The 25,573-nt window shown below is 35.0% G+C and overlaps 1 protein-coding gene across 1 annotated transcript; it reads left to right on the top strand.

The window, feature by feature from the left end:
- Positions 1–1,305: 1,305 nt before the first annotated feature.
- Positions 1,306–24,906, top strand: LOC124372458 (transmembrane protein 179). Its single transcript, XM_046830862.1, has 5 exons — positions 1,306–1,707; positions 14,989–15,162; positions 16,668–16,796; positions 17,687–17,771; positions 23,716–24,906. The coding sequence occupies exons 1-5, from the start codon at positions 1,586–1,588 to the stop codon at positions 23,914–23,916; spliced, it is 711 nt and encodes a 236-aa protein (XP_046686818.1). The 5' UTR covers positions 1,306–1,585; the 3' UTR covers positions 23,917–24,906.
- The last annotated feature ends 667 nt before the right edge of the window (positions 24,907–25,573 follow it).

The raw sequence follows: 25,573 nt of genomic DNA on the forward strand, positions 1-25,573 counted from the left end.
GCCTGTAAACTTGATTATATTGATAACATTACATCCCAAATCGTGGAGGAGGTCCTTTCTTCAGAAAAGAAAATAACACTTCAGTGGGTTCCTGGTCATGTGGGTATTACACCAAATGAAATAGTAGATAAGCTGGCGAAAGAGGCAATTCAGACAGGAAAAGTAATCAAAGATCTGGTCCTTTTCCGATGGGTGACTTTGTCAGCCATTTAAAATGTGAAATGACATCCTTATACAAAGCTGAAGTAGGAACAAAGCAATAAAGCAAGATGGTATAGGGATGTGCAGCGGGACCTTCCTATGGTCCCATGGTTTTAAGAATGCTAAGATAGGAAGAAGTAAACTAGTCACAATAATTAGGCTAAGACTGGGTCATGCACAGGTAAATGAAACTTTATTCAGAATAAACTGCTACTTTACTGAAAAATGTCTCAAGTGTACATTGAATGTGAAAGAAAGTCTTCAGCACCTAATCTTTGAATGCCCAACATATGATAGCTTCAGAGAACCATTAATACAACATTTTAAAGGAAAAGAAAGTAAGGCCACCATTCTATCTCAAAGAGCTGTTGGTAAGTTTTGACTTAGGCGTATTGTTAGAAATAGTAAGGTACCTAAATAGTATAAATAGGTCAATTTGATAAAGGCAATTGGGTGTTACTAACATTCAAGTATAGAACTCTTCCACACTATCTTGGAGTCATATTTGTTACCTACTCCAGGTTCTAACAATTTGTATTTATCTCCAGGGTCTGAATCCTTTTCGGAGTAGAAAGTCGCCTGGAGGACCTCAGGCGTGAAGAAAGTCTGATCAGTGGGCCCCAACCATTTCCATTGATCCTGTAACCTAAAAGCCTTTCCTATAGCTTGTCCCCCTCTGTGTGTAAATAACTGAAACACTACAGGAACAATTGATTGATAACAAAGTCAGGTTATAGGCAAATACTAACATTTATGTGGAATTGTAATTAACTTCCCCTTCCCATGAAAAGAAACAGTGTGAAAGTGAAATAAAAAAAAAAAAAAAAAATTAACACCCCTCACCACAAATCAGTTAAATGCAATACATACAGTGAAAAGTGAAATAAATAGTAAGGGTTTATTCAAAACATTCAAAGTGCGATAAAAACAGTGGAAAAGTGAAATAAATAATAAAGACTATTGTGGTTCCATGCCCATATGGTAGCAGAACCAGCTACATTTTGGTAGCTAAGAAAGAAAGAAAGAAAGAAAAAAGATTCTAGAACAGCTGATGTGTTGTGAATGATTACGAAAACATAAAATACCCTTCGGTTCGAGACCTGTGGTCTGTGCTGTGGAGTGGACATGAGTAATTGTGTTTGTGCTGTTGGCTATATGTATATAGGCTAGTTGTATTTATATTTTGTTTGTGAGTAATCTGTCAGTGTCAGTAGTGATTATTAAATATTCTAAATGGATATCAATCTAATTCTAGATCGATATTAGTTGAAATCAAATCTACAATAAGTATTTAAAATAAATAAGTCTGTGCCATATTAGTTTTAAAGGTGCAAATTAAAAAGTATTTACTAGTTTGCTGGTTGAATCTGTATTGGTTTTACTAATGCACATAGAAATGACTCTTAACAACGTTCTCCTAATAAGTCAATTGTCAGCATATGTTATTGCTTTTATATTGTCATTATGCATAACTGTGCCAATGACCATGCATCAGGAAGAATTCAGGTAAGCAATTAAAGCTTTCAAGTTGCAAGATGCAAATTGTAGGCACCAACCTGTTGCATAGTTCTACTTCAAGTGATATAGGCTAGTAAATTACCATTTATTGATAAAAGCTCAGCGACTACTGCTCTAATTGCCGTGATTTTTTGCATACTAACACAGGTTAACGTAATTTCACCGAAAAAAATAATCCCGATTATCGCCGTAGCCGTTTACTCCCCCCCCCCAAAAAATGTCGGAAAAAATAAAATTAAAAAAAACCTGACTAACATTGCATTTATTCGTTTTTTTGGTCTTATTAGTTCGTAGGGCAGTAGTCCAGGTACTACTTCTAGTATAAACTTGTCTTATGTTATCAGTGATAAACACGCACCGGTTACCTTTTGCTTGTAATGAAACCTGCGTTAGTTCTGTCTGAGTTTTGTGTGTAAGCAGTCATGGCGTGATCTGGGCTTGGACTTTGCAAGCTCGAGTTAATTTTTTTTCTAAAAGAGCAAGCAGCGCAAAGCGCTGTGCAGCGGGCAAGCATCGCGTGATCTGAGTTTTGAATACGCAAGCTAGGGTCTTTTTAGCGTGTGACAAGAACCATCGCACGCCATGTCAATAACTTCACTAATTATTCCTTGTCCATGTGGGTTTGTTTGTTTAATTCTGGCGGTCAATCGAAGCCGTCCTATAGGTCACGTGACCCGCCCGGCCAATCGGAAACTTTCCTGTTTGTCACGTGACTACTGTCAACTCATCAAAACGACCATGGTCGGCCATTGTTTTTAGTTTGATAGTCGAAAATCTCGTTATTTATGTGTTTTGTATTGCCAACATTTTACTACCGAAAAACTGGTTTTTATATGTTAGCGATAATCGGGACTATTGTTTTCGGTGAAATTACGTTAACCTGTGTTAGTATGCAAAAAATTACGGCGATTGGAGCGGTAGTCGCTGAGCTTAAGATTTACCGGTAGCTTTTACCATGAAACCACTGGGTAAAGTCTGAATATGGGAATTTTTACTTTAGAACCCCTCATACAATTTTGAGTTCTTACACTTTTTCCACCTTGCAGATCTTTTGGTAATTCTGAGCAATTACTTGGTCAACCCCAAACTTTTTCATATTTTACTACGGTCATAAGGATCTTCTCAGAAAGCAAGAAACATATAATTCAAGCCCCGCAACGCCGTCCTACAGGTTGCTGAGCGATAAGAAGGTTCAAAGTCCACGTGATAACAGTGACTTGCGGGAGACGCACGGAAGGCCAGTTGTGACAGTACCGTTGTGGCTAGTGGTTCCTCTGATAATCCTTTTTTATGTGACGGGTGTGAGAACACATTACTTAGTTTCACGGTTTCAAGTGAAGATCAGGAAAAGTTAAAACTTTTTTGTACGAACACAGCGTTTTGCAACGCACCAAAGTTTGCCCTCTAGAATTTGATATTTTACTGATAGGTACTATCTTGAGGGATGTTTTTCTTTCGGTACTGCTGAAGCCCGCACTGATGGCCTGAGGCACTCGTCTCAACTCGATAACAGCTAATTAATTTGTAGCTCAAAATTTAAGAAAAACATTGGGTACTTTGGGATTATACCAACCACACCAGTATGAAGAACACAAAAATATAAATTTATAGAAACAAACATGATAGAACGAAAAAACAACTCTTTAATTACAAACTTACAAGCATTTCCAGGTATTGTGATCGGTATTGTTGTCGCTGTTATCTTATCATTCTCGAGAAACCCGATTACGGCAGGCCGCGTGGCATCACATGATTATTTAAGTTTTTTGCACGGTACATAATTGCCTTTCCATTACAATTCAATTTATATTTCTGATCAGCCCCTCTAGAATTTGATATTTTACTGATAGGTACTATCTCGAGGGATGTTTTTCTTTCATCAGCGCGGGGCAGCACCAAAGGTGCTGCCTAAGCCCGCGGTGATGGCCGGAGGCACTCGCATTTTGGGTGACGGAGTGTGATCAAGAATAAAAAACAAGTTTTGAGTGTTTTTTTCAATAAAGAGTTTAGTTTTTGTTTGGTAATGTTTGTTTTTGTTGAATTTTTGTGTTTGGAGAAATGTAGGGATAAAACACGGAAGTACAACAAAGCGACGCACCAGCTGAACGGGCGGCGAGACTTTGCAATCACGTTATCTACTAGACTGCTCGACTTTGACCTCTGTCTGAGAATGGGGAGGGGTTTGCGATAAGACAATTCCTGTTTTATATTAACGAAATATTGTTCTACGCTAATCTAGTAATCAGTAGAAGCAAAATGTGAAATAATGATTCATGTCTGGGTGTGGTCGGTGTCGGGGGGGTCGGTGTACAGATCACAGGTACACCTTTGCTCTGTTTTTGGACCAAAGTAAGGCATTCGATGTAGTACCTCACAATTTGTTACTTGAAAAAGTCCGACAGGTCGGTATTAGAGGCAAGGCTTATGATTGGGTTTCATCGTTTGTGCTCAACCGAAAACAAGAGGTGGCTGTTCCATATATTGACAGTTCGGATTGCCTTGGCACATACGAGTCGAAGGAGTTGTCTACTTTGACAGGTGTGCCACAGGGTTCCGTTCTCGGACCTATACTTTTTCTCTTATTTGTGAATGATATCCCTACAGCTGTAAATATGGGTAACTTATGTCTTTTTGCTGATGACACATCCTTCAGCATTTCCAATGGAAACAGAGAGCGACTAGAAACTGATATATTTATTCAGAGTAGTTCTTTGTTGCAATGGCTGGAAAAAAACCAACTTCAAGTAAATGTAAAGAAGACAAAACTTGTTGAATTCTATTTAAGATCGTCTCGAACAGATGCAAACTCTTCTGATATAGTCATTGGCGACTTTCGTCTTAGTCCTAGTCCCAGCGCTGATTTTCTGGGTCTGGTAATTGATTGTAATTTGTCCTTTCACAATCACATCGACAAAGTAATTAAAAAATTAAGCAGCAGTCTGTTCATCTTACGAAGATTGGCTACTTTCTCTAGTAAAGATGTTTTGCTGACAGCTTACTATGGGTGCTTCTACACTTACATGAGTTATGGCTTGATCATATGGGGTCATGAATCCACTAAGACTAAAGCCTTGTTTACCCTCCAGAAGAAAGCCATAAGAGTGATATGTGGACTCAATCGTTCTCAGTCATGTAGAGGTTTTTTTAGACAAAATAAATTGTTGACGTTTCCTAGTCTATATATACTGGAATGTTTGACATTTGTCTTTAAAAACAAACACCTTTTTCCAGTACAACAGTCAAATTATAATCTCCGCGGTACAAATTCCTTTACTCTTCCAAAACATTCAACAACATTCTTTGAAAAACAAACCCTTTACTCTTGCATAAAATTTTTCAATAACTTGCCATCTGGGTTCAAGGAGGCCAACACTTCAATATCATTTAGGAGGAAGATAAAGTGCTTCTTATCTGAAAAGGAATATTATAGTACTAATTGTTTTCTAATTGATAAGGACCTTTAGTTATTTTAGAAACTAGGCTAGTTCATTTTCAATGTACACTGACGATTGTTATGCATGTAAATGTCTTCAACAATAAAAATAATTTGATTTGATTTGATTTGGTATAATCCCAAAGTACCAAACATTGTTCATTTGGATCAAAATTCTGCTCATTTCAGTATTATTTTTCATTTACGTTAACTTTCCGGGGCCTAAATTATGTTTTTTTAATTTCACATACATCTCTAGATTATCGTAGTAAAATATGAAAAAGTTTGGGGTTGACCAAGTAATTGCTCAGAATTACCGATCTTTTTTTTGAAGCTTAATAGGGAGTGAACTGTTGGTGCTAGCTTGAATCTGAAGAACAATTTTGGTAATTTGGTATTATCCGGGCCCACCAGACCTGTAGATAGTGCACAACTAAACTGTTCTAACCACAGAACACTCAGATAAGTTGTCGGGAGCAGATAACTTTGAAAATCATAGATAACATAAATCATAGAGGCACAGCACACAAATATAACCACAAATTTACATTTACTTTTCAATGAGACAAAGTTATTTGTGATTTCCACCCCCCTAAAACATGTATATTTTTGTTCAGGAGGATGAGCAGAATAATTTAGTAGTATGAAACTCGTGATTTACTTGGTTGGCCTTTAACCCCACTGATAAAAAAAACTTTTAAGTTATGGTTTGTATAATTAAATTTATAAAATGTAACAAACAAAATAGTGTAACATTTAGTTACGTCTTTACTATTTAAAATTCTTTATTTACACAGTTGGAACTTAACAGTATTTTTATTACAATAAAATTACATATACATATAATCATAAAAATAATATATGCATTCGTACAATATTCATTTGTATTAGTGTTTTTAGTGATATTTATAAACAAAATCGCAGTTTATACAATAAATTATAAACAAAAATAAAAATTCAAAAACTGACCTCAGTTCAGTGGTTTTTAAAATTTGTTTTAAAAGTTTTCAGATTATTAACACTTTTTAAAGAATGTGGAAGATAATTAAAAAGCTTTGGGGTAGGGTACGATAAGCGGACCCGGTTTTTTATATCGAAGAATGCAATCATCGATACCTAATATTCGCATCTCAAATCCTAGACTATCAATTGATGTACAAGTATCTATAGTCCTCAATAACAATCATATGTTTTAAATTAAAATATGAATTTAATACTTACAGTGATTAAACAAATTATTATAACCAAAATTAGGAAAACTGCAGACGACCATATTTGTTCCTCTCACAGTTACAGTTGTTTCTTTCCCACAAATTTCACATAATGGGTTTTTCAGTACGAGTCCAACATGTTGAAGTCACGAAAAAGCAATGTCGTGTAGTTTTCTAAAATTGACTGCCATTGTTAATAATCAAATGTTACTTATATAAAATTGAAATATTACATTACAAGTGTTATTTGAAAGTGTTTAAAGCTGTTGATATAGATTATGTAACTTGTTCAAAATAATTAATCAGTATCGATTGATTATATCGTTGGTTATGATTAAGTAATATCGTTTGCCAATTTCGATATAAAAACCGGGTCCACTTATCGTACCCTACCCAAGCTTTGATCCAAAAAAATAAAACTGAATTTTGAGACAAATACGTTATTGATCAACCAAGATACTTTCCTTGGTTATAAAAAAATTACTGTGTGATTAATGAGAAGGCTCGCCAGGGTGAGAATACCACTTAATCAAAAGAACTCCATATCCTGCTGGTCCAGCCCCCCAAACAACCCTTTATGTCTTAACGTCTCAATGTCTTAACTGTATAAGCACTAATTCTCAATGTAATATAAATTGCAGTCTAGTAGTAGGGGAGGATTCACTGAAATATTTGGGGTTATAGCTAGATAAAGATTTAAACTAGAAAACTAATATTTTAAAACTTAAACATAAACTAAATAACGTAATAAAAATCTTCTATTATTTGAGAAATATGCGTGATACTAAACTGTTGAGAATGATATACTTCTCCCTGGTGAACAGTAGGATGGAATATGCTATCGTGCTGGGGAGAAACGTACATAACTAATTTGAAGCCAATAATTACAGTTCAAAAACACTTAACAAAAATAATCATGAAAAAAAGAAGACTGAATCATCCTACCCTTTGTTTTTGAGTTTGAATATTATTCTTCCTTTAAGATATATGTTTGTTTTTAAAGTTCTAAAAATATTTTTCTTGAGATTCAAGAACCATAAGTCAACAAATAAATTTAAACTTAAATTAAGAAATGCAGAAGACTTATTAGTACCAAAACCTTCAAATAATTTCTTCACAAAAACATTTATTTTTTTTAGCACCAACACTTTTTAACCTGTTACCGCTACATATAAAGAGTCAATGTTCAATGAATATTTTTCTCAAACAGCTTAAAACGTGGCTATTATCTATGAAAAATATTGAAAAAGTCCTTTTTAAAATTAATAGTTGAAATTAGATTGTTAAATGTAATCTGTTTTCCAATAATTATAATAATGCATCATTTAAATAGTGCCTCTTATATGATCATTATGTTCTCCATATTTATTTGTTTAACTTTTTACATGTAGGCTTAGTTGATTATTTTATAGTTAAAATTTATGTATTAATTTAGTAGTTTTCACGAACTTTACTCAGATTTTAAAATAGTTAAGTTTTGATAAAAATATTACTGTATTGTTTGTAATGCTGCGAGTTTTCTGTTAATTTGATAATATTTATCACTCCAAACAGGCTTTGCCTTGGAGTTTTTTCTTTATTTCTCATAGTATAATAAAAATGTATAGTGTAATAGTAGTTGTATGTAGTTGTAGTTGCATATGTATGTATTGTTTATGTGTAAATACATGTAATGTTTTTTGGTCAGTCTGTGCAATATTATAAAAATTGTATATGTAATTTTTTATTTGTGAGAAGTAAAGTTTCTTTCTTTTCTTTCTTGTTCTCTTTTGCAGAAAATCCTACTGAATGAGTGAGCACTGCAGAAACCCTAGAATGTAATACTGTACTAAGTTTTTATTTGAATAAACCACTATAACCCAAGCAGAGAGTTTCCCTGTAGACAAATTGGGTAGAGTACGATAAGCGGACCCGCTTTTTTATATCGATATTGACAAAGATATTACTTAATTACGACTATAGACATAATGAACTGATACTGATTTATGAACAATAACTAACTTGTATTAACTTGTAATACTTTTTCATATAATAAATGTATTGTCTTTTATAGACGAAGCATAGGCGAAAGCTCGTGGAGGACCGTGAAACGAAGTTTAAAAAGCGGGATAGCAGCCCACCTGCTTACAGATCATTTTTGTGGATATTTGTACAGAATAGAAGTATGGATTTCTAGAGAGGATGCTTCAATAACTTTTTGAAAGTGGTTAATCGTTGATACCGAGGAGAGAACATAATATTTTGTATTTTCTGTTATAAATGTGTGATATCAGTTTGTTATTATTTATGAGTTTTTCCTATTTTCAGTTCTATTTATTTCTTTGGCTGTTATAGCTCTTTTATTATTTGTGTGATTGTTATTATGACTATACGAGGGGGTACCCAAAAAAAACTGGAACTGTATCGCTGGCAGCCGGCAGCGTGTAGTACACATTCCTGCCACTAGGCGTGTGTCGCGCAACCCATTGCGAGCTCAGTGACCCCAGTTCCGTTGTCCTAGTGCATTCTGTTCGTTTGTAGTGACTGTTTTCGCTAACCCTGTTTTGTTTTTGTTTCGTTTTTTGTCATGGCAAGTTTAAGTGAACAACGTGCAGCTGTGAAATTTTGTTTTTTACTTGGTAAAAATGCTGCAGAAACTATTTTAATGTTGAATACAGCTTACAAAGATGATGCTATGGGGAAAACTCAGGTCTACGAGTGGTTCGCTCGATTTAAAAATGGCGACATGTCGATTGAAGACAAACCTCGTTCTGGACGTCCATCAACCTCTCGAACGGATGAAAATGTTGAGAAAATTCGTGAACTTGTGCTCACCGACCGTCGACAGACAATTGAGGAACTATCAGAGAGTAGTGGGTTAACTTGGAGCTCGGTTCAGCGAAAAGTTCGCCAGAAAAGACCCGATTTGTGGCAGACTGGAGACTGGTTCTTCCACCACGACAACGCATCGGCACACACAGCCATCTCAGTTAGGCAGTTTTTAGCCAAAAACGGCATGGTTCCGCTGCCCCACGCACTTTACTCGCCTGACCTCGCTCCATGCGACTTTTTTTTATTTCCACACATGAAAAGAGGCTTGAAAGGTCAACGATTCGACAGCGTTGAAGAGGTTAAGAAAAAAAACTAAGCTCGAGCTTGCAGCCATTTCTAAAGATGACTACAAAAAATGTTTTGATCAATGGAAATACCGTTGGGACAAGTGTATTAGTTGTAATGGAGATTATTTTGAAGGAGATGAGGTCGTATTGTAAAAAATTTGATAATATATAATTTTTATAAAATAATTCCGGTTTTTTTTTGGGTACCCCCTCGTATGTTCATATGATTGAATATTATGAATATACTAGTGTTCGATATATGAATATTATGTATCGATGATTGTACTAATCAATATAAAAATCGGGTCCACTTTTTGTTTTCTACCCAACAAATTTAGAAAGGGACATCAGGGTAAAAGTTGCAGGAAAAGTTAAAAAAAAAAATTAAGAGTAAATTGAATTGTCTGTTATTACCATTAACAAAATGGATGGTCACCATTATCTTGTCATAGATTCACTATTATCCGGGTTTTTATCTGATATTTATTTAAATCATTTTGAACCAGAATATATATTATCAGATAGGAACAAAATACTTCTTTACAAGAGATATGTGGATGACAACATAGTTTTATTTAAGGTTAATAACAGAATTGAATTTACTCTTCAATTACTTAAATGACATTGCACCAAAACTTAATTCACATTAGAAACAGAACAGCCAAACAGAATAAACTTCCTTGATTTAACCGTGAAGAAAGTGAACAATAGTCTTGACTTTAGAATATATAGAAAACCTATAACAATTCAATGATACACCTTTTGTAAACAGTCCCGTTAAGTAAAGAAGACTACTAAAAATAGTTAGACATAATAAAAAATATAGCACTTGTAAATGGTTATCCTAAACATATGACAGAAAAACTCATTAAAAACACAAAAATAAAATAAACAAAGAACGCTAGTAGAACAAACATAAACAATATTTTTGTGTGTAATACAGTCACGCCATAGAATATGGCCCTAAAAAAGAACTAGAGAACCATGGGCTTGAACTAACATTTAAAACCTCCAACCGAACTTGAGCTAGCTTGTATAGTTATACCATAAAACGCTTGGATAATATTTTCTTTAGCCACATTACCCAAAACTATTTTTAAAAAGTTTTTTAAAATAGTATACTTTCATTACAGGGACTGGGAGGAATCGAAGTTTCTGGGCGGGGGAGGATAAGAAACTAAGGAGGGGTAGCTATAAGAATGGGATAACAGGTTTGTGAACATTCATACGAGAATTTGAGTAGAAAGATTAGGTCTACCTACTGCATCTGAATATAATTTTAGAGTTTCATAGTACGTTTTCCTATTTTTCATCATTTTGGCAACAGTTTCTACCTCCATGGAGAAATTTTTTCTTCAATTCTACCTCCATTGTGAAGATTATTAATAACTTTTCCTTTTTTATTTTGTTTATGTTATATATTGTGCAATTTCTATGGGCATCTCGACATTAATAACTGTTCTAATTGTTTATTGCTTTTTTGGTGTTATTAATTGTTGATTTTCTGTATGTTAAATGTAAAAGTTAGTGTTATGAATAAACTTATGTTATGAACTTTAACATGTACTATTTATTATTGTGTCAAAATGGACAGAAAAGACATTGTATTGTTTTATGTTACTTATTTTACTTATTCTACATATCGTAGAATAATATGGCTATGTTATTTTAATAATTTTAGCTCTCAAAGTTTCTTCTTCTTCTTCTTCTTTCATGGGGTGGCCTATTGCCATGCACTTAAGCCTCAAGGGCACCCCGGAAGCACACTACGAAGTCTACCAGTCTACGATTTCAGCTACAAAAAAGCTGAAAACAACCTGTCATGTCCTCCTGGGGAAATTCACCACCCTTGTCCAAACTACCAAAATGGCATACCGCTTCCTTGCTATTGCAGGACAATCGAAGAGCAGGTATTCAGCAGTTTCCTCCTGTTCATCACACATTCTACATAGCGGACCCTCCCGAAGGATACCGACTCTGTGAAGATGCTTCCTCAGGTGACCATGCCCTGTAATCAGCCCTATAACCCGAGAAGTCATTGATCTATTTAGTGAGAGAAGGTCAGATGCCAACCTGGAGGAAGGCGACTGTAGTACCATTTTGCTCATTCTCGTACCCGGATACAACCTCCACCTTCTCATGTTCAGTGTGAACCCATTTCGAGACAGTCCCAAAAGATTCACACCTAGAAATACCACAGAACGGTTGAGGACCCATCGTAATTGAGCCCTGGTTGGTCAGGGTATCAGGGATCTCTCTCTCATTCCCAGGGATGAAACCATTTCATTCCCCTCAAGACCAGGAACCCAACAAACAGTCTCATCGTTGATTCTGGCAAGGGAAGAAACGACTTGATAGCAATCCCAGACAAGTTGGAATTGAACTCACAAGAGTCCAGCACCATCAGTGCTGCCTGTCTATCTGTGTAATATTGATTGTCTTACTCCTATACCGCAAATGAAGATTCTCATGAGCACACTCCATAATGACTGTGACCTCCGCCTAAAAAAACTGTAGGATAAGAACCCATAGGGACCACCAGCTCCCTGCATGGCCTTACCCCCACAATTCTAGCGCCTGTGCCACTTTTTGTTTTAGAGCCGTCTGTAAACCATTCATGCTCCACTGGTGGAAGAGGTTTCCTTCCCTCTGACCAATCGGCCCTAGGAGGTATCACAATCCTCAAATCAAAATCAAATCAAATCAATTTTTTTATTGCCAGGACATAATCACATGTATAGCAATAGTCAAGATATTCTAAAATTAATATCTAAAATTTAAAACTTTCACATCGCCTCAAACCACATTCAAACGTACAAATTTTCAGCCAACTCCACATTCATCCAGCCAATATTCCCATTTCCAGTGCCGGTAGTCAGTTTGCTAATTGTGCGGTCACCCAGTCGAATGCCATAAACTCATCAGCACTATAAAATGCTTGCGACACTAAAAAGCGTCTTAAACGAGTTTTTAACACCTTAGGCGTTGGGGCATTTCTTAACTGATCTGGCAACTTGTTGATGAACCGAATACCTGCCTGGGAGGGCAAGTGTTCGTAAACCCCCGTCCTGTGTCTTCCAGTTCGGTAGGCATCTCTGTCTCTTGTCTCATACTCGTGTATGTCACGGCCCCGGGTTAATGCACATTTGGACAAACAAAATGAGCTTGTCTCAAGAATGTAGAGACAAGGCAGAGTCAACAGTTGCAACGTTTTGAAGGCTTCTTTGCACGATTCTCGGAATTTCATTTTTGCGATTATGCGAATCGCTTGCTTCTGAATTTTGAATGCTCGGAAGAAATGGTTGTTTGCGCTGGCTCCCCATAACACCAGACCGTAAGTGAGGTGGGGGTAGATCAAGCCATAATACGCCGTCATCAGTACCTGAGTCGGGCAGTACTTGGCTAAAGACCTCAAGACATAAATGCCTGAGGACAGTCTGGAACAAACGTGGTCAATGTGAGCATTCCAAGTCAATCTTCGATCAAGGAATATTCCCAGAAACTTTGAACATTCGACTTCATCCAGCACTGTGTCTTCCAATAATACGGCTGCACCGTCATTGAGATTTCCTGATCGCAGTGCGAAAGTCAGGACGTTTGACTTTGAAGAATTTGCTTTGAGGTTGAGGCTATTGAAGTGCTGGACACAACTGTTGACGTCGAGGAAGCTTTGTTGTTCCAGAATCATTTTGGATTTGCTGGTAAAACAAAGTGTTGTGTCATCAGCATACTGCACAAGTTTCCCGTGCAGTAGTGATGAGTCTATGTCATTGACATAGATGAGAAAAAAAGAATTGGACTGAGAATTGATCCTTGAGGGACTCCATATCTCAGCTGCAACGGCTCGGAAAAATTTGTTTGAGATTTGAACAAGCTGTTTTCTGCGGCTTAGAAATGAGCTAAGCCACTGAAGAGGCACGCCTCTGATGCCATGGGATTCAAGTTTGTCAAGCAGCTTCACGTGCTTCAAATCCTAAAGGGTTTGTCAAAAGAAAATTTTTGTGGCCTCTGATCAGAGATCATGTGCAGAGCATCCTCCTGAATCAGGATGCTAATTCTACAGTGCCCACCGCTACAGCCCAACCAGACACCCGCTTAATGAAGACAGTAGGCACTCCTCCTGGCCATAACACTAGGAAAAGCCCCAGTGATAGCAAGGCAAGCCATCCTTTGGATGCCAGCCAGACAAGCTACCGCCATCTTGGCCTCCATTTTTGGCCACCAGACAACAGCTCTATACATTACTGCAGTCTGACTATGGAGACATAAAGCCAATACAAAAGTCTTGGCTTCAAGACCCACTTATCACGTGTCTGCATTGAATTAAAGACAATTTCCCTCTGGCAATAACCCTTTCTAGATGTGGTCCCCAGTTTAGACTACACATCTAAACTGTGATAGAGATCAAGGATCACACCCACACTTACAGTTATGTTGTGTTTCTGCCAGTGGACAGGTGTTCCAGTTCCACATAAACTACAAAGCTTTACAGTATTCTGACAGATAAGGAATGGATGTCTGAAAATTACTTACAAACCACACGATGTAACAAAGAGTGGGTGGATGACAGCAGACGCCCTCCTTCATGTCATGAAGAACATTTTCCTTCCTCAAACACCAGCCGAAAGGCCCTTGCTTATTTTGTTAGTCAGACATCTTTCTGTCACATTTATCTGTCAGTGTAATTAAGTTTGCATTTGAAGATGGAATCACTCTGATAAAACACACACATTGACTGCAACAGATGGTCTAGTGTGCTTGCTGTCTTAGGAGAATATTTATCTCATATGTCAACAGAATAGTTTTAAATACAAAAATATACAGACGTATATTGGCTTCAAAGACAAAAGCAGTATAAATAAAATAAAGCAAGGTAAATAAAAAATGTATTTAGTCGTCATAATTTTTTGGTGCTGATTATCAGTATATATTTTATTTTTACAATACAACTTTCCTGTTGTCAAATATGGTTTTAGCATGTTTATCAACACATTTTTGTTGTTTCTTCATTTATGGGCATGCTACGTAAACTAATAATTACTTATAACAAACAAAGATACATGAAAAATGTCCCTAATGTTAAACTCTGATTGCAGTCAACAGTGGAAAGAGCCCAGTAATAACAGCTTTGTGAGAAAATTACAAGATTAAGATAGCCTTCGAAACATGTCACCATAGAAACACATGAATTTAATCTAATTTTAATCGAATTTAAACGATTGAATTACACACCACATTATATTATAATTCTGTTTCTTATTTTTAAATCTAATTACTGATCACACTTGACAAGTGGCGAATCAATAAATATTAAATAATAGAATTTGCTGATCATATTGTGGAAAGCCAGAGAGATAAGGAATTCAATAGGAGTATGTTAAGTGGCGAGTGTCACACTTACTGTAGTAGGAGAGCTAAACAGCATTTTCTTTTCAAAAATGTCTCTTAGTATTAGGTTTCTACAGACTTTTCCTGAATTTCAGTAATTTTTATTGTTTGATGAGTACGATAGGCGATGTTTTTTCAGAGGTCACTGTTTGCTCTTCTCCAATGGCACATGGACAGATGAAGGCCAGCTGGCTGTCGATTGGGCATCTCAGGCCTACTGTAACTACACCATATTTGTTGGTGTTCTCTTATCAGTGGTCTCAGCTATACAGATATACAGGATGGCAATGTACCTGTATAAAGAAAGTGACAGGTAAGAGTTTTAATAATGACATTGTAAAGTTAATAGTAATTGTATTGGACATGTCACAGCCCTATTAGTGAAGTTATCATTTCTATTTCTGTTTCAACCGGTACTTTAACTGTGAGAAAGGGTAGCATGCTGCTTCAGTTACGTTTAAGATGTTTTAACATATAGGCCAGTGAGTATGCCACATAAATGATTGTGGTGTATGAAAAAGCTATATTGTGTTAGGAAATTAACATTTATGATTAATGCAATTTAATGAACGCATCGGGCTAGAGATTCATATCACCCATAACAAATTCAGAAATTCTTGCATGCAGTAAAAATAATTAGTTATAAACCATTGTTATGTTGCTAGAAAATATGTGTGCAAAGCAGCGGGAACAGCTAGTTTACAATAAAATACAAAAAATAAAAACTGCCAAAGACAATTTTGTAATTAGCTATTGAAGTTACTTCTTCACTAAGTTAAACTGGAAATAAATATATACCCTTTCAGATCAGATTGGTTGGGAAAAAAACAGTGTAGTATAATATAGCTTGTTTGGATTAGGAAAACAACTTTTTATACATTGATCAGGAATATTAACTCCTTAAGGGTTTCTTTTTTTCAACCTAACCGATCCAAAAATGCATATTTTTTTTAATGTATAATATTGTTGGGCTTAGGTTCTTAAATATCTCTAAAAGTCTCAAAACCACAAAAAAATTTATTTTAAACAAAATAAATAGAGTTTTACATACGTGTGTTGATTTTTTGAAGAGTTCCAGTGTCTTGGCCCAGAGTACGGCTGAGTGATTTTGTAGTAACCCTTTTGGAAACTAATAATATATTTGCAATGTCTATTTACACTTTATACACTATATACATGGGCTCACTCCAACTAAAAGTTCTTCTGAGTGTAGTAAGCCCGGAAGCACGGCACCACACACAACCCGACACCCCCGCAAGCAGTACACTGGTAGCGGGATTCCTTGCGAACTTGTTTCGCGCACACAGCACATCTTTTCATGGCATTTTGCCTTTTCTCAGTTGATGGTACCTAATCAGGGAAGTGGCGTTCAATCAACCGAAGAGGGTCAGCTTCATTTGATGGCCTGCCATTTTTCACTTTCCGCTGACCATCTAGGTGATGGTTCACAATTTGTTCGACAAGTTTTTCTCTAAACTGAAGGGAAGTCATTCAAAAGAATGAACCAATGTAAAAATAGAACATCACACTCACTCTAGTGGCAATTCTAGGAACTACGGCGAGCTAGTGCAACAAACAACGAGAAAACATGAATCACTTATAACCGTGCGTACACGCGACAGCGGTACTTTTTCTGCACTTGGCTCTTGACGCGACAAAAACTCTTAAGGGGTTAAGAACAGTCAGTGTCTCAATAATTTCATTATTCTCCTTGGCCCATAGATTCTTATGATCAGCCTCCCCTGTCTTGTAGGTTGATTAGAAATAATTACATATGAAGTTGTAATAATATATACATTAAAATTTAATTGTTTTCAGCTCTTTCCTCTCAGCATTTGTGGACGTGGTGGGAAGTCTGTTTCTGTGCACCATGACTGTAGCTGCTGCCCTCATGATCACACTCGGCTTTATGGTTTGGTGTCATGATATGACCGAGAGATTTCCATCGTAAGTAACCCAATCATGTTCATGTTGAATCATTGTAAAATCAAAAACATTATTTAAAATTACTACCCAAATTGTTTACAGTAGTTTCAAAAAACTTATTGATTCGTGATTTGAACTAGAGATAAAGCAACCAGTATTCTTGTGAAAAAGGAAGTTGTAACTACAGGACTTGTAATATTTCGATATAGGCCTACGTTGAATTGACCAGTAGAGCTGGATTGGTGATGTCATTTATTAAAATAAAAATAAAGCCAATTAAGCATAAAGTCATTTGAAATGTCACTGTCCACATGAAGAATTACATTAAAATCTTGAACAAACAATATTGGTTCATCGTATTTAGCCAAATGTGACACAACTTTCAAAAGTATCTCAAGGAAAACGTCTCTTGGTGAACAATATACAGTAACAAACCATCTCCGTTTCTATAAAATCTGTTGTAGCCTACACATAGTTTTAAGTAGCTTAAGTTTCAATATAATTCTCTCTCCAAGTAGCATCCAATACTCACTCAAACAGAATAATTGGGCTTAAGCTATACTTAGTTCTAGAACATGGTAAATTAATGAAAACAAGTTAAAATTTAACATTAGGTCTACCTAATCTGTTACTGAGCTGTTTGTTTAGTTCCAACTTAATGCAACTTTTTGGCATTTAGTTTGTCCTCTTAAACTATGTAGCCTATTCAATTATTTCTATTAAAGTCAATACTGATCTTGAAACTAGCATGGAACGCTCAGTTTCTCAACAATAGGATTAACTCCTGGCAATGAAACTGAAATCAAGACACTTATTGCTTCTAAACTTTTGTGCAGTACGTTTGTAAATTGTTATAAATAATGTTTCAATATTTACATGGTTAATATTTTTACTGGTTGAAATATTTCCAGTTGTGAGATTGCTGCTGGAAATGCGTTTGACAAACAAGACGGCATTGATACAGCCAACTTTTACATTGAACTTGGGACAGCTCAGGTATGTGTAATCATACAGTATTGGTAATTAATATAATACATTATGCTTAGTGAATAAATGATGATTTTTACTAATTAATTTATTTTACTAGTCTTTTCCTGTACTTACTTGGTTTTAATTGTAGAGATTCAAACTTACATTTCAGAATGAATAATAGTAAATAATCAAACTAATCCTAATAAGAAAACTATCTAAGTCTTTTAAGATTATAAAAAAAGATATTTATGTATAATTCTGTAATAGAACAGATGATTCTAGAGTTAAACAAACACTATTTACTGTGACATTTGCACTATCTGCTGGTATGTACTTAGATACACAATTTTTCATAGTTTTACCACCATTTGTTCTTTAAAATGTTGAAGCCGAGCCCTTTTTCAGGGTATAGCACCCCAAATCCCAACTTAGCTTTTTAGCCTATTATATTCAAGTATTTAAATCAGCTGATACTCAAATTGTAAACATTAAAAAATAATCAATACTTTGAAGACTGTTTTTCCGGCGGAAACCAAGGTTGATTTGGTATTCTTAGACATCTAAATCAACATTTAACCCTCCAGCTGGTATGAAACGAATTTTTGTCGCCAAAGACCCGTCCGATTTGGCAAGGACGAATATTTGTCGCCCAAGTAGACATGTACAGTTATTGAAATTTTAGGCAATTAAGGTCATTTAAATGGTTTTGATTTGATATATTCTGGAAGAGCATTAACTAAAGTACCGATTTAATGTTCTTACTTTGATTATTGTGTTCTTTGTTTACCGTAAACCATCGTTCTCTATGGACACCTGACGTGAACGTAGTACAGGTCAACCACGTTGTTGTGAAACTGTAAACAAGTGCCGGATTTTGTGTTTGAGGTTACGAATCCAATAGTATTTGTGGAAATTGTATTTTATAGTGTTTTAGTGTTGTTATTTTTGTTGTTTAGCTTACTTAGGTTATAGTTTTGGTTGTTCAGTATGGGTGAAAACTTGAGAGACCGATCAAGTGATCTTGGAGAGCATTTTTTGAAATAAGTAAATATGCACGCCTTTTCATACAAAGCCCTGTAACACATACGTTTTGAGGTAAAAGTTACAATAATTATATATTTTTGGAATCAAGACAAAATTATAGATAAGTTATAGATTTACAGTTTTGATGTAAAGCTTATTGCTAAGCAGTTACACAACGGAATATTTACAAAAATAATCTCCATAAAACAATTTTCTTACGTTTTGTAAAAAAAACAAAAATATTTTTACATGGAAACAATAAGTTATTGTTATTATAATGCTCTCATAGTTGTGAATACATTGACATATAATAGTTTATATCTGGACTAACAGTTACGAAATGTGATACATTATAAAAAACATCTGTGAGGCTGTTAAAATAGAGCCGAAAGTACAGAGTGACACCATTGCCAGCTCTAGGGTTAACACAGTGCTAATTAAAAGTTATCATTAAATAGTAAAATATTTGTTATCTTATAGAGCAAGAGCCCGCGACGTCCAGACATTCGTTATTTCATAAAAGCTGACAACTTGTCAGTATACGAGTACTATACAGGTATAAACATACCTCGAGTATGGAGCCTGGTTCGCGGTGGCTTCGGCAGGTAATAGGTAGTAAAGGTGAGTGAAATCACAGTTAAAATTCGTAATAGTGTTAAGCTCAGTTTTTATACATTTCAACATTAAACAACGATAGAAAGCTGCATGTGCGATGCCGGACACTTAGTATAGTTCCAACCCCCTGCCAGACACCCCTAAAGTACGATTAATAAAATTAGTACTTTCGTCATATTATAAAACCTGAAATTTATATATGTTATTAGGGGAACTATAAAAAGATGTTTTCGTAGTTCCCAGACACTTTCTATGGTTCCTTCATGCAGCCAGACACCTCAAAAGTTACTGTAGGTGCGAGCGCGAGAGATATACATATAAGCGGGTGCGAGTGAAATAGTACGTAATGTCTACGGTGATCTTTTACTGCGCATCAGCTGTCTTAACCGTTCACACTACTATGTATTCAAACAAACGTTCGGAATATAAGACAGCTGATGCACAGTAAAAGATCGCCGTAGACATTACGTACTATCTCAATCGCACTGTGGCACCGCTATTATTGTATATCTCTCGCGCTCGCACCTACAGTAACTTTTGAGGTGTCTGGCTGCATGAAGGAACCATAGAAAGTGTCTGGGAACTGAGAAAACATCTTTTTATAGTTCCCCTAATAACATATATATATATAAATATCTGGTTTTATAATATGACAAAAGTACTAATTTTATTAATCGTACTTTAGGGGTGTCTGGCAGGGGGTTGAAACTATACTAAGTGTCCAGCATCGCACATGCAGCTTTCTATCGTTGTTTAATGTTGAAATGTATAAAAACTGAGCTTTACACTATTACGAATTTAAACTGTGATTTCACTCACCTTTACTACCTGTTACCTGCCGAAGACACCGCGAACCAGGCTCCATACTCGAGGTATGTTTATACCTGTATAGTACTCATATACTGACAAGTTGTCAGCTTTTATGAAATAACGAATGTCTGGGCGTCGCGGGCTCTTAGACTATTAAAAGTACCCCCATACTTGATCTCACTGTGGCGTCGGTATTAGTGGTGTCGGTATTACTGGCGTGTGACATGTGCCTCACTGAGATTGAATGTGTTAATGGTGTCATATAAAAGTCGTGGCTATTCCTACAGGAAGTCGCATATTGCAATTTCAGTGTTTTTGTCGTATTAATTTTATTAATATTACACCAAAATAGAGCTATAATAACAATACATAACATGTGACAGTTTTGCTCAAATGGATTATGCAATGTTAATATCTCAAGATAGAGCATAAAAATGAATTAATCCCATTAGCATAAAGATTGGAATGTGGTAGTTTGATCAGGAAAGAATAAATAACAATGCTGTAAATGTGAATTTGCTAATCTGAAACATATTTTAGAAATGTTCATGAAAATATTTCTGATTCTTCTGTGATGTGTCACTAAATTTCTTTTGAAATTTACATCAAGGGAGTTTCAAATTAGGTATTTGGTTTGGAAAATTATGTGGTTTGACCCGAGATTGGGCCAATCTTTACAAATTAATACTTCAAATTTGTGGTCATAATCCTTTGACATATATGATACATAAACTAATTTTCAAAAAGACAGTAATCATCTATTTACTTTTCAACATATACCAGTAAATTAACATCTACATGTACTCAAATATAAGATGGTTTTATTAAGAAGCAAAAAACCAAATTACTAAAAAATGTAAAATTTGAATTTTAATATTTATAGTTTGGTTTTGCTTTAATCATATTTAATGATTTTACAATAAAAACAAAAATATACCTTTCAAAAATAGGCTACTCTATTTTTAGAGTACCAATACAACAATATTCACTGATTTTGAAGGATGCCTATAATTCAGTATAATAGAGCATAATGCTGGGAGATTTAAGCAGCAAACACTTGTTTGAGAAATGTTATTACCTTCCCGTTGTGATGAAGAAAAGAATGTTAATAATTGTATTTTGCTTTACAAGAATGGTTATTGATCAATGTCAAATGATATAAGTATCCTCACAAAACCTATTACACATAGAAGTGCATTACAGAAATGGGAGCAGATTTAACAAAGATGAACAAGTATCAGGTTTATACTCTGCTACAATTTGCAAATTTCCATTCATCACATTTAAAAACTAGATCTGTGCACCTTGTGACAAGTATAGGATCTATAAACATAGTGGTATTATAAAAACTTTCACATTTTTTAGTTACATAAGTGTACAGGAGAACCTTATAATGTCTAAACCTTGTTTGAGTAAACAGTTATTCAAATGTTAGTTTAGCTCCATTTCACCTTCTGCCTGGTGCAGTGTCTGAAATCTGACACTGTCACAGACTTGACTCCTGGAATCTAGAGTTCATATCTGTCTGAAAAGATCCAAAAAGTGTGATGAAGATATTCAAAATGTTTTAACATCAGAGGCATCTAGACTACAAAAGACCCTTTGTCTGGTTTACCCAGCCATCAGGCTCAGTTCACAGTTTACAAAAAACTTTATTTTCCAAATAGTTTACAAAAAATACAATTCCATGTGCTATACAAATTACACGTGTGGAAGAGAAAAACAATTCCATTTTTAACCTTTCCAGCGTTATTGACGCGGATCCGCGGAGGGCCACTACAAGCTCAAAACGTTATTGCCGTGGATCCGCGTTTTTGCATTCTTTATTTTCTTACTGCTATGCTAGTTGAATATTTTGCTGCTAGATGGTACTAGTAGTCATGCGACATACAGACGGGTTGCCCTGCCTCGAATTCTGTTACAATGGGAGTGGCAGTTGCTTCTAATTGGCCAAACACTGTCTAGCGAGCGTGGCCCCGCGCCTTTCACAAAGTCATTGACGGGAGCTCCCGTCAAGGCATCTAGCCGGTTAGTGAGAATCATCCGGTACACGCATATGTATTTCGGTTATCGCTAATTTTCTGTTGTGTCCTATTCTTTTTAAAGTAAATTATTCATATTATATGGTACAGCAGTTTCCAGTATTTATTTAGTGTTTTTTATCATTATTCGTGTGAATGGCGAATCCAGACGATTCGGAATTTGAAGATTTGGTAATTCTGAGCAATTACTTGGTCAATCCTAAACTTTTTAATATTTTACTACGGTCATAAGGATGTTATCAGAAAGCAAGAAACATAATTCAAGCCCCGCAAGGCCGTCATACAGGTTGCCGAGCGATAAGAAGGTTCAAAGTCCACGCGATAACAGAGTGGCTTGCGGGAGACGCGCGGAATGTCAGTTGTGACAGCCCGCCACCAAATAAACACTCTTTGTCTACTTTAGTATTTTTCAAATATTATTGGTTTGTAATATAGTATATGTTTATCTCTAAAACTGTGTTTCATTCCCATACTTACTGAATAAATGATAACAATATTAGTGACAACTACACTGCTATTCTACGATATTCTCAAAAGTTAAAAATTAGCCTAGGAAATCCAAAAAGGGCTAAACAAATTTTATTTACCGTTAAATAACTCTATTTTGACATAGAGAAACAAAAATAAATTTAACTTTACACATTGGAAATTTTTAAAAATTGTAACTTTATCAAAGATCAGGTCTAATTTTTCATGACGCTTAAAGGGTTAATATATTGTCATTATATTATACTACAGTTGGTCAAGTATATTCAAAGCCTATCCAGTCATCTTTTGGCAGGGGATGAACTTAAATTTTAATAAGTAACATGTTTCAACATTTTTAGATATAAATAAATAAATCATTACATAAATAAAACCAAACTGATTAATAATAAAATGCTTAAAAAGTTTATGGACTACTTAGGAAGATTTAAAATATATTTCAGTTAAATAAAAAAATGAATTAAACTGTAACAAATTTATTAAGTTATTTAACTTGGCAGTAGAAATTTAATAGTAAAATTCATTTAGAAGATAAATAACAATTATTAATAATGTGATAAATCAACATTCAGAGAGTGGTACAAATTTAACAAATCCGAGGTCCACGTTCTATAGAAGTTCAACAAAACCGGATTTAATATAAAATATATACAACAATAACAAATGCAAAGTGTAACCCAGATGAAGAGATATTCTCATTGTCTCATCAACTGAGACAACACAATTGAGTGTACTACAATGTTTTAGACATCCCTAATCATAGGAGCAACCAAGTTTTCTATATATATATATATATATATATATATATAAAACATAGCTATGGTGGGAAGGGTTGATTCAATGCAAATGTTGAATTTGGCTCTAACCTTCTGCTTTGTGTGGAATCAACCCTTATTTGTGCCACACATATGTTACTCATAACGAGCCAGAATTATGTTCATAAAATTCAAATAATATAGTGAATGTGTTAAAGCTTGTGTTATTTGCCTCAGTTTGGTGCTTGGGCATCAATGGCCTGTTGGGTCGGCCTGTCAGTGTTTGCAATGCTGAAACTCTGCCGTTACCACCAGCTGGAGAATATGCGAGTGTCGATGTTCCGGGAACGTCAGCGCCTCATCAACGAGGGCAGTGGACAATTTCCTGAGAGTAGCAAAGCTCATACCAATCCTGTTCCAGGGCCTCCACAGATATAAGCCACTTCGCTTGCATGAGTTTGTTTTGATAATTTAGGTACGTCTAAATTGGGGAACCAAAGATTGTGCGATTTCAAATAATAAATTTCATATAAAATTGTAGCGTTTGTAAACCAATCCAAGTGATATTAGTTTTTTAATCAATTTACAGGGTTTTAGAAAACCTTATGTTGATATAAGATAAGTAATGAATATTTAGAGCTTCCAGAATAATTTTATTGAAATATTTAATGGAAAAACTTTAAATTTTTGTTGTGCAAATATTGTATAATTATTATATTATTTACATCTTATGATGAAAAAAATATGTTTAATGAAATGTTTAGCTTTAAATAATTTTGTATGTACGATACAAAATCAGTGATTACATGTAACTAAATCTAAGTAAGCAACCATAACTAAAACTTGATTTACAAATATTGTAAATATTGTGAATCCTGTTTACTTAACTGTAACTTGATAAATCACCACCATTATAGAACAAAATAACTGTCCTACTTTGTGAATTTAATAATAACAGTTACTCACCATCACATTTAACATCAGTTTTGTGTAAATACATATATTTTTAAGTGTTTTAAGTTTTATATAATATATTAAATATGATTTAGGTGTATATGTGTTGCATAAAATATATAATAAATTGTTGTTTGTTTAAGGGTAAGTTGTGTTAACTGTGATAGATTGTCTGTTTTATCTGGAGTACAAAATATTTTGCAATAAACCTGATATATATATTCTTTTGTATACTCAGAAAAGCTGTGTTAAAACGAGTTTGCTATGTTACCTTATTTTATATTAATAAATTGCATTTAAAAATAAAAAAATTAACATGTTTCTTTCATTTAATGTTAATGTAAATATGGAATCATTATGTATAAATACCCAAACATGTCCTAAGCTATCAGTGAAATGCAATTTCTCATGAAGAATTTTATTTATAACATAAAGACTTATTTTAATAAAAACAAAACTTGATTTTTCAATTTTTACAATTTAAAGTTTATTAACCCCTTGACTGCACACTCGTGTTGATACAGGGATACCACTATTGTGTACTGCTCGTCTGTGTTACAGTAGAGTGTCGGATATCCAACCTTTCGGCTATCTGACCTTTGGTTTTCCAACCTTCCGAGTTATTTGATCTTCGGGGGTAATATGACATGTAACAAGATTTTACGCAATATGTCACGTGAGGCACAAAGGGCTTTCATCACACCTGACTGTATGCAGCAGATTCCTGTGTGAATTAGCTCCTTTCTTTCACCCGACTGTACGCATTATATTCCCGTGGCAGGTGACAGGTTGGTGACTTCACTTTCTCTTAGTTTTTGTGTGTTGCAGTCCTCAGAGCTAACATAGCTTTTTCACTGAGAGATATCGTTTCCTTGTTTCGTTTCTACCGTTTTGTTAGACTGTTAGTTCTGTTTTGATTTTGTTGTGTGTAGAAGTTGTGGCTTCAAAACGTAAAAAGGTAGTTGTGTCAATGTAAGAAAAACTGAAAACCTTAATTAAAGAGATTAAGACAATGGTGAAACTTTATTAAAAGTGGCACAAGATTATAACATAGGAAAAACAACAGTAGGATATTGGAAGAGAAATCACAATGAAATTGAAAAATGGTGTTATCAGCGAGTCATGGCAACTGCTTTGGAAA

Source organism: Homalodisca vitripennis, chromosome 1 (assembly GCF_021130785.1).
Source record: "Homalodisca vitripennis isolate AUS2020 chromosome 1, UT_GWSS_2.1, whole genome shotgun sequence".
In the NCBI taxonomy this organism is placed as follows: Eukaryota; Metazoa; Arthropoda; class Insecta; order Hemiptera; family Cicadellidae; genus Homalodisca; species Homalodisca vitripennis.

Excerpts from the sequence above, each read along its gene's own strand:
- LOC124372458 (XM_046830862.1), top strand. The coding sequence starts at position 1,586 with ATGCACATAGAAATGACTCTTAACAACGTTCTCCTAATAAGTCAATTG. Across the intron at positions 1,708-14,988 it reads ATGCATCAGGAAGAATTCAG|AGGTCACTGTTTGCTCTTCT; the intron begins GTAAGCAATTAA and ends ATGTTTTTTCAG. Across the intron at positions 15,163-16,667 it reads CTGTATAAAGAAAGTGACAG|CTCTTTCCTCTCAGCATTTG; the intron begins GTAAGAGTTTTA and ends AATTGTTTTCAG.